Genomic DNA, 15,775 nt, shown 5'->3' on the forward strand with positions numbered 1-15,775 from the left:
TATGAGAAAAACAGATAATTGTAATTTACAACATAACCACAGTAGCAGAATAGCAGCAACTCTCAGAAGAGTAGAAGAAAAACAAAAAAAGACTGACGTGAGTTCGAAACCGGAAAAAAAGAGAGAACACGTTCAGGTGGAATCAGTGGAGGAAATAATAAAGGCGAATATCTTAAGTTGGTTTGGGCATGCAAGCAGAATGGGAGAATAACCTTATATTGGTTTGATTTGTGAGCAGAATGTGAGAAAAAATTTAAGTTGGTTTGGACATGTAAGCAGAATGAGAGAAGAACCTTAAGTTGGTTTGGACATGTAAGCAGAATGGGAGAAGAGCCTTATATTGGTTTGGACATGTAAGCAGAATTAGAGAAGAAACTTAAGTTGGTTTGAACAGTAAGCAGAATGGGAGAACCACCATAAGTTGGTTTGGACATGTAAGCAGAATGGGAGAAGAACCTTATATTGGTTTGGACATGTAAGCAGAATGGGAGAAGAACCTTAAGTTGGTTTGGACATGTAAGCAGAATGGGAGAAGAACCTTAAGTTGGTTTGGACATTTAGGTAGAATGGGAGAAGAATCTTAAGTTGGTTTGGACATCTAAGCAGAATGAGAAGAGAACCACAAGTTGCTATGAACATGCAAACAGAATGGAAGAAGAACCTTAAGTTGGTTTGGACATTTAGGCAGAATTGGAGAAGAATCTTAATTTGGTCTGGACATGTTAGCAGAGTAGAAAAAGAACCTTAAGTTGGTTTGGAAATTTAACCTTTGGACATGTAAGCAGAACGGGAGGAAAATCTTAAGTTGGTTTGGGCATGTAAGCAGAATGGAAGAAAAACCTTAAGTTGATTTGGACATTTACGTAGAATTGGAGAAGAATTTTAAGTTGGTTTGGACATATAAGCAGAATAGGAAAAGAACCATAAGTTGGCTTGGGCATGTAAGCAGAATGGAAGAAGAAGATTAAGTTGGTTTGGCATGTAAGCAGAATGTGAGAAGAAACTTAAGTTGGTTTGGGCATGTAAGCAGAATGGAAGAAGTACCTTAAGTTGGTATGGACATATAAGCAGAATGAGGAGAGGAAAGAATCTTAAGTTGGTTTGGGCATGTAAGCAGAATGGAAGAAGAACCTTACGTTTTCTTGGACATGTAAGCAGAGTGAGAAGAGAACCATAATTTGGTTTAGACATGTAAGCAGATCGAGAGAAAAACCTTATATTGGTTTGGACATATAAGCAGAATGAGAAAAGAACCATAAGTTTGTTTGGGCATGTTAGTAGAATGGGTAAAGAGCCTTAGGTTGGTTTGGACATGAAAGCGTTAAGGGAGGAAAATAGCACATTACAAAGACACTAACAAGGAGTAGCAACAGAAAGAAGCAAAATAACATGAAAAGATGGCATGTTAATTTTCATGGTACAAAATAAGACTATTTTGTGATCATTATGTAAAAGAAACACTAATATGCAACAAGCGACGGAGATAGAGACGTACGTACAGTAACCGCCAATAAAAATGAGACATATAGATCCTGGAATACCGACTTTCCTGCAACGCTTTATGTGTGTTGCCTAACTCTAAGGAGATTGCAAGGAAGCTAGTATATCAGGATGCATGTATCCCATTTTTATTGTCGGTGGCCGTACATACATATATATGCCACAAAATAATATTTTTTTTAAGAATGGCATAAATTCCGTCTCTTAATAGCCAATTTCAAGCGATGGCAAAGAAAGTACTATTGTTTTGTTGTGTATATAGTTTAGTTGAGGCTGTCGCATGTACTTTCTCATGTTTCTTCTTTGTTTACAATAACAAGCTAGCTCTCAGAAGATGAAAGAGTTAGGTTAACTCTTGCCTTGCCCTTGTTCTGTTCCTACTTTCACTGGAGGTTCTCTGATAAATACATCATCTTCTCGCAAATACCGCTTAAGACAGGAGATTGGCAAGGAGAGAATCTTGTTCCACTGAACTTGAAAGTGTAACGACCAAGAACTGTGTGAACCACTTTTTAGAGAGTCTTGATGCACACACATACACACGCTGACTCCACATATGTTTATTGGACAGGTTGTAATGTCCGTTAGTCTCTGACCTGGTTTCGTATTTGTTTCACTCGAAGTTTTGTTGAATGAAACGATATTCATTCAGTGCATTCTGCCGCTTTACAGAAAGTCCTTCTCATTGTGTATCTTCAAGTTACAAAACGTAGTAAGTTGTTTGAAAATGATATTAATACATGAACCTTTGAAACAATGGAAGGCATAAAAAGATACTGATGTGCCAAAATAAAGTTGTTTACACGAAAGTCGACATCGGGGGAACAAGGTATTTATGCCCCCCAAAGTACTTCAAGGGGACAGAGTATCTGGTTTACCCCAATTTTAATATTCACTGTTAGGTTTTTCCCCCCCTAAACTGATTAAGGAAAGTTCAGTACAAAAACATTGGTAGGCTTTCTTTCTAAATTATATACTCTCGCCTTGTAATCAAGAGGTCTCGGTTCGATATCCGGTGGATGCACATAGATGTTGGGATTCCACTGTAGGTCCAGTCCAAATTAGTCTATCTGCACATAAAATATAAAAGTGGACTTTAAACAAAACTTAAACAAACTTACAATAAATCACCTAATCGTTCATTGGTGTATAATTCCTTATATATATATTAATCTCCTAAAACCTCTTAATTGTTTCTGAAACAATTTTTTGTTGCACCTGCGTTTATGCTGTTAGTAAATTAATATTTCAGAACGAACAGTAAGGTTTCCATTAATTATTTTGTTTGCATATGACACACAAATATGATTTAAGGAAATCATTCCTAAGGATTGAAAAACATTTAGTATACATATTGCGAGAGACCTGTGATTTTTTCACCTGTTCAAGCGGCTCCGGTGCCCACCCAACATCGTATAAAGTGGGTACCTGGAGGAGACTCTGGGGGGTAAAGGCAGCCAGGGACGTGGTGCTGATCACATCACCCCCAACTTTGGCAGTGCTCAAGAAAGTGTGAGGCCCTAACTCCAGACCCACTATACGCCTTCATGGTGTGGTGCAAAGCGCAGGGGCGTACCTTACTTTTATGTGTGTGTATATGTATACATACATAGTGAATGTTTTTGAATTCAAAGGAATGTTTTCCTTACCCTGCACTCACATGAAGTGTAAGGCGCAATATCGGAAAGCCTAGAGATTGCAGTGAAAAAAAATCTGCCTACCCCTCCCCCCCCACACACACACACACAAATGAGATTATGAATCGTGCCCCTGAAAGTGATATGACGTTGGTTCCACTGGTTGTTACAACAGATTTTCTTTATTTGAGGAGGTTTATTTGTTACAGGAAATGGTCCATGGCATACGGCGAATAAAAAGAAATTCAGAGTTGGATATAACAATAAAATGCATGAATAACAGAAGAATATCAAAGCTCAAAGATTGAGTTGGATGGATCATTGAAGGAATGCTCGAAGAAAGGACAGGATAGCTAATATACAAATGGGAACCCATTAAAACAAGATCAGAAACAAGAACTGATACCAGATGGATAGATGGCATTAGAAATGATATAAGGCAAAACTGGAGGAAAACTGTGCTGAATAGAGATAGGTGGAAGGATGTGACTGAACTAACCGAAGTCCATAAAGAGCGGTAGTGCTTAATAGGAAGACAATTTGTTGCAGGAGGGGAGGAGGTGTTTTCCTTCATGACACATTTACCAAATCTTAGTTAAGTAAAATAGGAATAGAAGGTAGGTCCTTGTTATGTTTAAATACATTGAAGTTTAATTATGTCAGAGAAAAAATAGTCATTTAAGCAAGAGATACAGGAAAATCTATTTTGTATCAATGTTTGTATTCAATAATTCACTATTAGGGAAGAACTGTACGTCACATTCGACAAGAAAACCATGTTTTATGATACACTTAAACCTTATCATGCGAGTGTTGTTTGTTAAAGTACGTAGTATCTTTTTAGTACATGTGCAATATTCTTATTTTTTACTGAATCAATTGAGGGACGTATAAAACGTCACCGCCAATGCCTAACTGGTCATTCCTTGATCGGCGCCTTTCTAGTGTTTGTTAAAAAAAATATGGAGGAATTGACACCCTCAAAAAGTAAGGCTCCTCAAACGTTTTACTCATATATTTAAAAATAAATGTTAAAATCCATTTTCCACCACTTAAAAGCACATTAAGAATTAGCTTTCCGTTTCCCACCAACAATGCGAATGTAACATGGACGAGACAGCCCAGATTGGAACAGCCTATCAGATTAAAGCAAAATGACCGAGTTTTGCAAAAGTAAGGCGAATACCTTAGCTTGCTGGCATTTTTTTAAAGCATCCACTTGGCAACACTGTTACGGGATGTGCACCTCAGACAGCCTATGGGAGAACGTGTTTTCGTTCTCAGGACAAGTATCCGGTGGGAGCCGAGGGAAAGGGGAAGGGGAAGGAACAGAATTGAAAGGTCGGTTATGATTTGTTACTGGATGTGGCAAGGTCCCCCCCCATATTAGATATTTGGGAGTCGTCCCGTTCGCATTTTTGGCCCTTAAACGTTGCGGTCGGTATGCCTTGTTAGGTCCTCGGGCGGTTTCAACCTGTCTGTGTTGTGTAAGTCTACCGCCTGGACACTTCCTGTTTCTGTGTCACCGGTTTTGACCCCGAGCCAGAGGTATCTTTGAAGAAGCGAGCTAAAAAGTATCACGAATCAAGTCCTCCTTCCCTTCCTCCTCTCTACTGACCGCCTAAGGTCAATATTTTAAACTCTTTTGGAGCGCGCGCGCACGTACGCACTAACACACACACACACTTGCGCGCGACAGTAGGTTGTGCGGTTTGAAACGCTATCATTTACCAGTTTCACTGGTTACCCCCCACACGAGGTCTGCATAAAAACCAGATCCTTTTAACTCTCACGCATCATTCAGCTTGGCGAACGGTTGTGGTACAATCGGCTCTCAAGTGTGTGTCGTGCTCAAGGACTTTTAGCGCCAAAAAAAGGCAACACTAAAAAAAAATACTGTGCGTTAGTGTTCTGGAACTTTTATAACTGCGATATCACAATGCTTCGTTGTGCGTTTTTGTGCGTCCTTTTGGTGTCTTTGTCGACGGAAACTCCTCTTGCTACAGAGGACAAAGTTGCTGATGGTGCCTCGTCGCCGCAGACACCGGTTATAGCCAGCGTGGCACCACAGCCGGCACCACCAAAGGCTTCGGATCCGGCACCAGCAGTGGCCGAAGCAGCAGATGCTCCCCAGGCCAGAGGTTTCGCCAACAATGTCATCCTCTCGAGCCCAATGGAGGAAGAGCTCTTGCACAAGCTGAACTCCGATTGCGCCCAGAGAGAGACGTCGGCCTGCATCAAGTTGAAACTCATCTCCTACATGAACAAGCTCCTCAAGAAGGCGTCCATCCAGATCACCGAGGGCGTCGAAATCTCGCAGACGTCGGCCGTCCAACCCTCTGAAACCATTGTCGAGTCCACCTTGCCAAGAAGCGCCGGAGATGTCGACACTACCTTGACGAACCTTCTGGTAGAGAAGCTGGTGGCTTTTGTGAAGTCCAGGAGCCTCAAGTGGAACATCCTCCCGGAGACCGATGTTTTATTGTCCACAAGCCCAGAGCAGGAAGGCACCGTCAATCTTGGAGTGTCATGGAGGGTGGGCAAGGCGATTGCAGAAGGTAAATATTAGCTTTTTCTCAACGGCAATTTTCTTTACTCTTAAGTGTGTCAGTCTTTTTGCATGATTTCAAAGCTTTATGGGGTGGGTTATAGTCTATTAATTACACACTACCTCAAATAGAGTTAAGTAGATCAACAAACGGTGTTTATTGTGCCCCAATTCTCCCTATATTACGGTTATTTCTTCTGTTTCCAGCCGCAACATTGTAAAAGATACAAAGCGAGAGATTATCTGTTATAATCCTGTACGAGGCATGAATTCTTCTATATCTGTTCTTAGATTAATATAGTAAAGCAGAGATCCAATTTAAATAAAAATAACGTAAATACCACAACGTGGAAAATTATGCAACTTTGAAAGGTATTTACCTATCCACAATTAATTACATTTAGGGAGGGTCAAAGTACAAATTATATTTTTAACATATTTTAGTGTCTTCATTATGGTATTTTCATGATAAACAGCTGTTTTCCTTAATTATATTTTTACGGTAGTGCTGTAAACGGTGTAAATATGGTGTATTTCTTCCTGTTGAATATATATTATAGTTTCATTCATGTTGCGCTTCAGAAAGGTAGGATGTGCTATCTAACGCGTGATTTTTATTGTATTTTTTTTTCTGAATGCTATCGAATACATTTTCTAAATCCGTTATGATTAATCAAACTATCAGAAATTAATACAACACTGCTACGTTCAAAAAGGAAGACGAATGGCTAATTTATAAATATATTTCCATTCATTAATACTACGCGGAGGAAAAGTAAATTTGCTATACAGCAACACAGTAAATTACAACACATATGCATTAAAATGTGTTATGAGGGCATGTAGCACTTGCGTAAGTTGAATCCACACCCTCTCGATTACAGAAGTAAATATTAATATAGATTGTAGTATTACAAGCAGTTACATTATAGAGATACAAGAATGATTCAGATGGGAAAGAACGTCCCATGTAAAAATGAAATTACATTGTATAGTTTGCGTTAAGTGCAAAAAATCTAAAAACTATGAATCTTTAACTTTGTGACACTTACAAAAATGAATGCGGATTGGATTGTCATTCTTTGTAAAAATCGTATAATTTATTTACATGGTTACATATATGAATGAAATTAAATTACGAATAGTACTTACATATCGATTTTCATCGTATTATGAGAAGCAAATTAGTAATTTATTAGATGATGCTGATAGCTAGCTAGTTGGGAAAGATTATGTAGTAATTCTCTGAAAACATTTCAATTTTATCTTGGCGCGATGCAAATTTAGCAGTAACTAAAGCGTCACGTGAATAATACCTTCCAGTATCCATTCAAGCTCGGATGTTTCTGCTTTACTATGAGTAAACATAATCATGGTTGCTTTCTTCTTTTAACTTACCAAACGCAAGCTTGCCAACGTTGACTCAAATTATTTTACTCCTTGCAAAGTTTGTTTTAAAATACGCTTGATGGACAGAAATTATTTAAAAAACCAACAAGAAGTTTTGTTTGCATTGGATTGGTATCTTTCAGAATCTATTGTAGATAAGGAGTTTTATTAATTTAATAGTTCATTGAGAAGCTTGTAATGTTTGCATTGTATTGGTATCTTCCAGAATCTATTGTAGATAAGGAGTTTTATTAATTTAATAGTTCATTGAGAAGCTTGTAATTATTGCATTGTATTGGTATCTTTCAGAATCTATTGTTGATAAGGAGTTCTATTAATTTAATAGTTCATTGAGAAGCTTGTAATGTTTGCATTATATTGGTATCTTTCAGAATCTATTGTTGATAAGGAGTTTTATTAATTTAATAGTTCATTGAGAAGCTTGTAATGTTTGCATTATATTGGTATTTTTCAGAATCTATTGTTGATAAGGAGTTTTATTAATTTAATAGTTCATTGAGAAGCTTGTAATACGGCTATTTGGAGTCAGTTGCCATGAACCATCAAAAATACAAGTAATATTGTTTAGAAACCTGAAATTGTTGCGAAAATGAAGAAAATCTCAGCGTTTGTGATCTTGCTACGAAAGTGGTTTAACGAGATGTAGTTTCTGAACAAAATTATTACGTAAATTTGAATGTACTGCTATGAAGATATCTCCATACTAATTTATTTATTCATGCACAGTAGGAATTTGCAATCTTTAATAGGACTGTATTGCGCTCTAGCCCATACTCGGCAATTAAAAATTATGTTGTTATTGTTGTCGTTTCAGGAAGAGGCAAAGCAAGCAAGCAGTTGATGCCGCTGTTGATGGCCTTCAAGGTCAAGGCTGGTATTTTGGGTGCCCTGGCCTTTGGTGCGTTGGTGCTCCTGGTCGGCAAGGCCCTTCTCCTCAGCAAGGTGGCTCTGCTCTTGGCAGCCATAATAGGACTGAAGAAGCTCTTCTCCCACAAGGGCGTGACGTACGAGGTCCACCACGACGAGCATGGACACGGAGGCCACTACAGGAGATCGTACGATGAGGGCGCTGCTGCTCAATCCATGGCCTACAACGCCTATGCTCCGAGTCAGTAATCTTGAACGGGATTTTGGATTGGTAGCCGGAAGTCTACGGGGTAAGGAATACTGTGGTAATACAGGGTGATTCAAATCTATTTTGACATTTTAATCAAAAAGCATTGACAGTACTGCTGAAAAGTACTCAAGAATAGAAGACAAACTAAGTGCATTTCAATGTGGTAGCCCTGTAAGTCTACGGATAGCACCCACCTCTTTTGCGTAGACCGGAACACATGCTCCAACATAGCTGGCGTGATCTTCCCTGTTGCTGCAGCTATTCGCTGTGTCAGTTGCTCTATGGTGTTGATCCTTACTTGGTACACCATAGACCTAATGAAAACCCAGAAAAGAAAGACTATAGGAGTCAGGTCTGGAGAGGGAGCCGCCCAAAGTCTTGGTGAGCCATGGGCAATCCACTTATCGGGGAAGGTGTCAGCGAGGTAGTCCCGAATGTTTCTGGTGAAATGGGGTGGTGCACCATCTTGCTGGAAAACAACAGTGAATTTTATCCCATCCTGATTGATTGATTTGGTGTATTTTACTTCGCTTTTTGTGCCCCTTTTGGCTAATTTGCGAAGATGGGATGAGTGATGATGGACAGTCACAAATATCCATGCTGGCCCGACCCTGTGGCCGAGTGGTTAGCACATCGCGCTGCGACGCCAAGGGTGCCGGGTTCGAATCCCGGTCGGGCTTGGTTGTTTGTGAATGTGCATTCATCAATTTCATCATTTCATCACTCATCCCCATCTTCGCAAATTAGCCAAGAGGCACAAAACGCGAAGTAAAATAAACTAAATCAACAACAAATCAACAAATATCCATGCCCAGGCCAGGATTCGAACCCGGGACCCCTGGCGTAGTAGCGGGGTCCGGCTATCCCAACCTGAAAACCATTCCTTACCGATATAAAGAAAATGTCAAGATACTTTTGAAGCATCCTGTATGTAAAAGTCCTACTATTATGAATCATATCCTTAAAATATCGCAAGACATGGCCCATTGGCCACTTTAGATACATGTTCGCAGGCTTATTTGTAAATTTGTTTACGTGGTGGACACAGGTAAAAATGTTTTAGCCAGTGGATACCTAACGGTGCCAACTAAGCTGGCTGAAGGTACCAATGTTGAATGAATGATTTCGTCTATACTCTGTCCCGGGAATCTTTGGAGCAAGCGAAAGAAAACAAGTCTCTGAGCAAGTAGTGACTCGAGAGGACTGGACCAATGAGGGCGTGAGAGGAGAAGTGAGTGTAGCTATAACTCCTGTTACGGCGGGCGAGCCTACATGCTGGCAAGGGAAGTGGCGGAATACGCCACAGAGCAACCAGGCAACAGCGGTGGCGCCGAGAGTTACGACGTCGCGGGAGGATGTGCTGCGCGCATCTCGTTCTACAGGCTTCTGTGATCCTTATCGCGCTCGATTGGTCGCTACCCCCTCTCCCCATTTCCCTTGCCAGCACGGCCGCCGTATGACTGGACAAGAGCTATAACAGCTGTTAGGAGCACCGCGTATTGCATTGTTCCGCCCACTAGTTTTCTTCTCTTCTCTACCGTTATGCGCGGCCTTGCTCCACACATTCCCGGGACAGAGTATAGTTCGCTGTACTCTTTGACATCAGGTGTAGTGCAGGAAATGTTCAACCAAGTAGACGAATATCTGGGTTCAAGTTAAGAAGATTCAACGAATGCCGGCCTGCTGCTTTAAACGTTCATTTGATAAGTTAACACGCACCACCTGACCATACACCACACACTACACCGCTATTGAACGTAGTGCAAACGGTGCATACACCAAATACACTACTTGACAGCAAATGAACGAAGTAGACGAGTCGGTGTTGCACCGTGTAACCAACACATATAGCCATGCCCGACCCTGTGGCCGAGTGGTTAGCACATCGCGCTGCGACGACAAGGGTCCCGGGTTCGAATCCCGGTCGGGCTTGGTTGTTTGTGAATGTCCATTCATCAATTTCATCATTTCATCACTCATCCCCATCTTCGCAAATTAGCCAAGAGGCACAAAACGCGAAGTAAAATAAACTAAATCAATCAATCAATCAAACATATAGCCATATCCCACCTTTCAATGTATACAGAGTAAAATCCCCTTACCTGAAAGTTAAAAAAGAAGTGTACTAAAGTTCATTTAGAAAGGATAAAGGGTTGTAAAAGGACCCTTGGCATCGTAGACATATCATCTATGTAGACATGATTGTGTAATGTAATTTTTATGAAAAAGTATCATATTTCTATCGGTGCCGTCCGAATTCTGATCATACATTGAAAGTGAAATATATTATTTTAAAATAATAAACCTTTCTCTTGGTTTGAAATAACTCATATGTATACTCACTCAACTTCCTACCAGCATACAAGTTCAAACTCACAAAATAACCTATCTTAAAAGACATATTCAGTGTTCGAATTGAACAAACTGTACAGGAAGGATTTCCCCGATGGGGTAATAGTAACTTCGTCGCCTTGTAATCAAATCGTCCCAGGTTCGATACCCAATGGAGCTATGTAGTGGTTCACATCTCACTTTAAACTGTAGGCCCAGTCCCGATTATAATGGACTTCAAACAAAAACTCAAACTGTACAGGAAAGAAGGCATCAGAAATTCCATTTTCCACATCTTGAAAAGTGTTATGACCCAAAAGCCAACTGAAATAATGTCATTACAGTTGCAATTGCAAAAAAATACTATTTAGGGTACATTTATTAAAGGCCACAGGCCACCTTTATGATAAAAATTCAATCTTTTATTAATTAGTTTCGAAATTTTCCAATTCTTTACGTATAGATTTTTACAATTAACACTTTCACACCATAAAATTAGGGAAACGTACAACCTTGAAAAAAATACAGAATGGAGCATGTATCCTGGTTTATCTCTTCAATTCCAACATTGCATATATTCTACTTTAGTGCATTGTCCATATAGTCTACTTGTAGATACATATGTAGATTTAGTGTACAATCCTCCTTAGGCAGCAGATATTGCCACCTTTTTACATTAATATGTCAATTAAGAAGTCCGTCTTTTCTTGCGCTTCAAAAAGATTGTTCCCTGAACATGTCCAATGTGCCCATTAATAATGGCCACAAAGCATGTAACTATATTAGTTTCAAATGTCTTATTATTCATTGGCTATTAAACTCATTAAACTTGTAGTCTGATGTGTTAGATGAGTTCTGCAAATATGACTAGATTTCTTGGCTCAAGTCTACTTATTAATATTATGATTCAATCAGCAAACGAATGGTGCCACCCAGACAAAAGCTGTTTTCTCCGTTATAATTTATTGCATTTACTTATGCATTGCATTGTATTTATCTTTATTGCATTAAGATTATCTTTTCCCGCACATAACTTCATCAATATATCTCTGGAGTTCAATTTGATACCTTTCAATGGTACTATTAAATACAATTGCAAAAATAAAGTTTGTTATTAAGTCCACTTTATGCACAGATAGGGACTGGGCCTACAGTTAAATTTGGATCAGAAACGACCATGTGCCTCCACCAGGTATCAAACTCACAACCCATTAATTTCAAGGCAATGACGTTACAGTGCTCCATCGGGGATAACTAATAGTTGAAATGATTAATTGTGTAAAGGAAGTTAGGATGAGTTTAGTGACCGCGAAAATACAATCTTAATGCAAAATATAGATCAGCTTCATCCATCTGCTTCTCTATTGGTTCCAGCCAAAATTGATATGAAGCGCGTGTTTGTATCTCAGGACTATGATTTCATAAAGCATACTAAATAGTAGATTACTGCAAGTCTCTTCCTCAATATAAATTTGTAATTACACACATATTGTACAAGATTCTTTGTAGTTTCCGAACTGACACCTCCCCTTTTACCCAGCCCTTTGTGTCAGCGGCAGAGGTAAGATACGTGATTGGTCATTTGCGGAACTACTTGACCTACGCGTCACGGCAGACGCTCGAAACAACCAATCAGACGAGTATGTTCCTGAAATCTTCCCGCGCTCCTATGCTATTGCAGGTAGGGAATAACGCCAGGTGCTCGAAACAGCTAGTCATGCGAGCTTGTTCTTGAAATCTTCCCGCTCTCTTATGCTATTGGAAGCCGGTAATAACGCCGGGCGCTTGAAACAGCCAATCAGACGAGCATGTTCCTGAAATCTTCCCGCGCTCTTATGCGCCGCCCGCATTTTAGTTTATCAACTGCAGACAGTTGATAAACGAGTGTCATACATTATACTGGTTAGTGTATATATGTTGTCAACATATCTACAGTTTGTTTCCGTCTACCATGATGTTTATAGAAATTGCAACACCTTATCGATTTGCAACAGTAAGCCACATATGTTCTTTTCTTTCTTTCAGGTAAAGAAAATAACCACTTCCTTGTGCAATTTCGATTGTTTTTCTGCAGATTGCATTGGAAACCGGAAAGAATCGTTCGGAGTGGTTGCTAGGTAGTATAAGAGTACAACATTATATATTAACAATATAATTAGTCGAAATGGTGCAGAGAGGATGATAATGTTCTAATCGTAGACCACTTCATTCAGTGTTTGCTTTAATGTTTGTTATTCATTCGTGTTGTTGTTGTTATACGTAATTTATTAATAATATTAAATTTATTCCGTTATTTATTTTTTAAAGCTCCAATGAGATATATTTTGAATTTGTTTTTAATTTCTCGACAATCTTCCCGGTTTTTATTCCAGACAATTTATAAACTTTTTGACAGACGAATAACAAATTAATTACAACAGATGTAATATACAAGCTGAGTTAACCAATAACTATATTCAGAAATTCTTTTTACTCTCTTTGATAGTGTTTTGACTGTAGTTTGAAAATTAGGAATTTCATTTTCACCAAATGTCTTTCAAATGTAAGATGTATCTATGTATATTTCCTACATCTACATTAGATTTTAATATGATATTTCTTTAGTAGTATACAGTAAGAACATTTGGATTCAATACGGGTCATTGCGCTCAAGTAAAATAGATATGTTATTTAACTAGTTTTCCATTCCTCAGAGAGAAAATCAAGATTTCCATTACTTTTAAATAAAGATAAATATTTATTGGATATTTACCTTTATTTAACTTAGGTTCCAAGAACAAGACGAATGACTTGTGACGAATAACCCACTGTTTCTCTATGACATTATTTCATGTAACATACTCAAGACTGACTCTTTTCATTTATGACGCTCAAGACTGTTCTTGTCGTTTTGTACAGTCACGAACACTTCTCTGTAGTAATAATCCCAATGGGATCGTTAAAACCCAGAAATGTCCGTGACTGTACAAAAAAACTAGACATTTTTACAAAACCCTCAGGTTTATAATACGTAATGTGTATATACCGTTGTATATAATAGACTATCCTTCTTTACGGAGGGCTAACTTGCGTGACAGTATTTTTGTTATAAAATTGTGTGAGATGGCTATAACTGCAAAATATTTAAATGTTTTTTTTTAATGTTGTTGAATGACACATTTATGTACGCACGTTTTATGCGAAATAAATATTTTGTTACAAATATGAATTGTTTATTAATGTACCGATGAAGTTTTCATTGTGTATTTTAGTAGTTAAGGGATTTAAAAGAGAATCAACGTGTTTGTCGAGAGGGATATACAGTAGAAATTCTCTACAAGGAACACCGATGGGGAATGCAGCAATTTCCATTATTCGTGCAATGAATTGTTTTCTTTGTGTTTAAATGGTTCATAAAATCTAGGCCAGGCATAACACAGTGACACTGTGGTCCAGTTTGGCTACCAGATGGAAGGCCCGGATTCGATTTCCAGCGTGGATGATTTCACTTTTTTTTTCTTTGTCAACAATATCTCTATACGGAGCTGTTATATGATTGACCCGGCCTGAACAAAATTACGCATTGGGACAACCTTGTGGGTGTAAAGGCAGTCGGGGCATGGTGCTGACCACATCTCCATAAATGGATGAGTTCATGAATGTGTGTATCCCTACCTTCACACCACTCTCCCGCTACATACAGGGTGGCACAAAAAAAGGTAACCGAAAGTATTACTATTTACTATTTCGGATGCCTTTTACTTTTCAACCAGCCCATGCCTTCATTGGTAACGAGCAGGAGGGGTAGTTGTGCCTTTTTACCACAGAGAACACTTGGCTAAGCACTATTTTTTATGAACGTAAAAGTTTTGAAACTTTTTCTAAGTTTAATGAACAAAATTTATCATGCAAGTAAATTTCACATATTTATTTCTAATGTACGAGTAGATACAGTTTTTCAAATTATTCTGTTGTTGAACTATTTTTGGATAGATCCAGGTGTTTTGTAATGATCAGATATTTTCTACTAGCACGGCAAAAAGATTACGAAATTAAATTGTGAAATTAGGGGTTTTCATTTTTGGTCCAGGTTTTAACGGATAAGGTTCTTGTCTCTTGCGTTTTCCCAAACAGCAAACGGTACAGTCTTGTGTTGAACACTAGTGACCCTTTTGTAGGGCGACCAATTGTCAACCCCTCTTTCACGTAGTACCCACTGAACGGTATTTTCCAGACTAACGAGGCTCTGGCGTCAGGACCCACAGCCAGGATACTCATCTGTGGTACCTGAGTTCTGTTCTATGTGTGTTTGTTATTGCCCATTTCTCCATTTTATCCTCATCTTTCTTAAACACCAGGGTTTTTCTGCAACTGAAGTTGGCTTTGCCAGTCACAAAATGGCTTATGGTTAAGGTGACCATACGTCCCGTTTTCACCGGGACAGTCCCGTTTGAGAGGGGAAATATTATTAAAATACCACTATTTGTCCCGTTTCATAAAAGACTAGGATTTACCTTGAAAACCAAGACTAAATTTGAGAGACATTTCATGCTGAAAAATATATTCTATTGTTTTGCGTGTGTTCCGTTATTTGTAGAGCAGTGAATAAGAATTCAGTTTCTTTATGGAATTATAACATGAATTTAAATTTCCTGCATCTTGACACAAACTCAAAAGAAAAATTTAGTTATGTGTCTGATATGTGGGGTAAGGTTTTCGGGGTGATTTATGAACGGTTGGTGAAGAATTAAGCTGCTCTCAAGAAGATTGGTTCCTCTGCTAAATATTTCTAGCGTAGGACTAACATGAAAGATTGACCGGTTAATATCTTCTGACAACGGGAGATCATATTTCATCGATTGTTTAAGATGTATCATTTATGTGATCCATCCTTTAATTAATAATAATAATAAAATAAATATAATAATAAAAATAAAAATAACAATAATTTTGTAATTGGGCCTAACCGATTTTTCAGGAAAGAGGGGGGGGGTCTCCTTGGGTCAAAATATTATGGTGACCCTACTTATGGTTAATGAATATTAATGAGAGTACCCACTTCACAGTAGAAGAGGTGATAGTTTTTTTGTCACGACTTTGGAAGATTGTACCTGAAGTTACCTTTAATATGCATTTTGTTCAAAATACACAATTTAGCGTACACATGAGAAAGTAAAAAACAAAGGGGACGAAGATGCCCAGCCAAAACCCGCATACATTCAGAGGTATGCGCTTATGCTCAGGTACCTGAAA

At 38.6% G+C, this 15,775-nt stretch overlaps 1 protein-coding gene across 1 annotated transcript; it reads left to right on the forward strand.

The window, feature by feature from the left end:
• The first annotated feature begins 4,880 nt into the window (after window positions 1-4,880).
• Window positions 4,881-13,745, forward strand: LOC146003138 (uncharacterized). The gene is made up of 3 exons (XM_083141318.1): window positions 4,881-5,695; window positions 7,910-8,252; window positions 12,569-13,745. Exons 1-2 carry the CDS (start codon window positions 5,077-5,079, stop codon window positions 8,209-8,211), a joined length of 921 nt encoding a protein of 306 aa, XP_082997444.1. The 5' UTR covers window positions 4,881-5,076; the 3' UTR covers window positions 8,212-8,252; window positions 12,569-13,745.
• The last annotated feature ends 2,030 nt before the right edge of the window (window positions 13,746-15,775 follow it).

This window comes from Lepisma saccharinum, chromosome 19 (genome assembly GCF_977018435.1).
Source record: "Lepisma saccharinum chromosome 19, izLepSacc3.1, whole genome shotgun sequence".
Lineage (NCBI taxonomy): Eukaryota > Metazoa > Arthropoda > Insecta > Zygentoma > Lepismatidae > Lepisma > Lepisma saccharinum.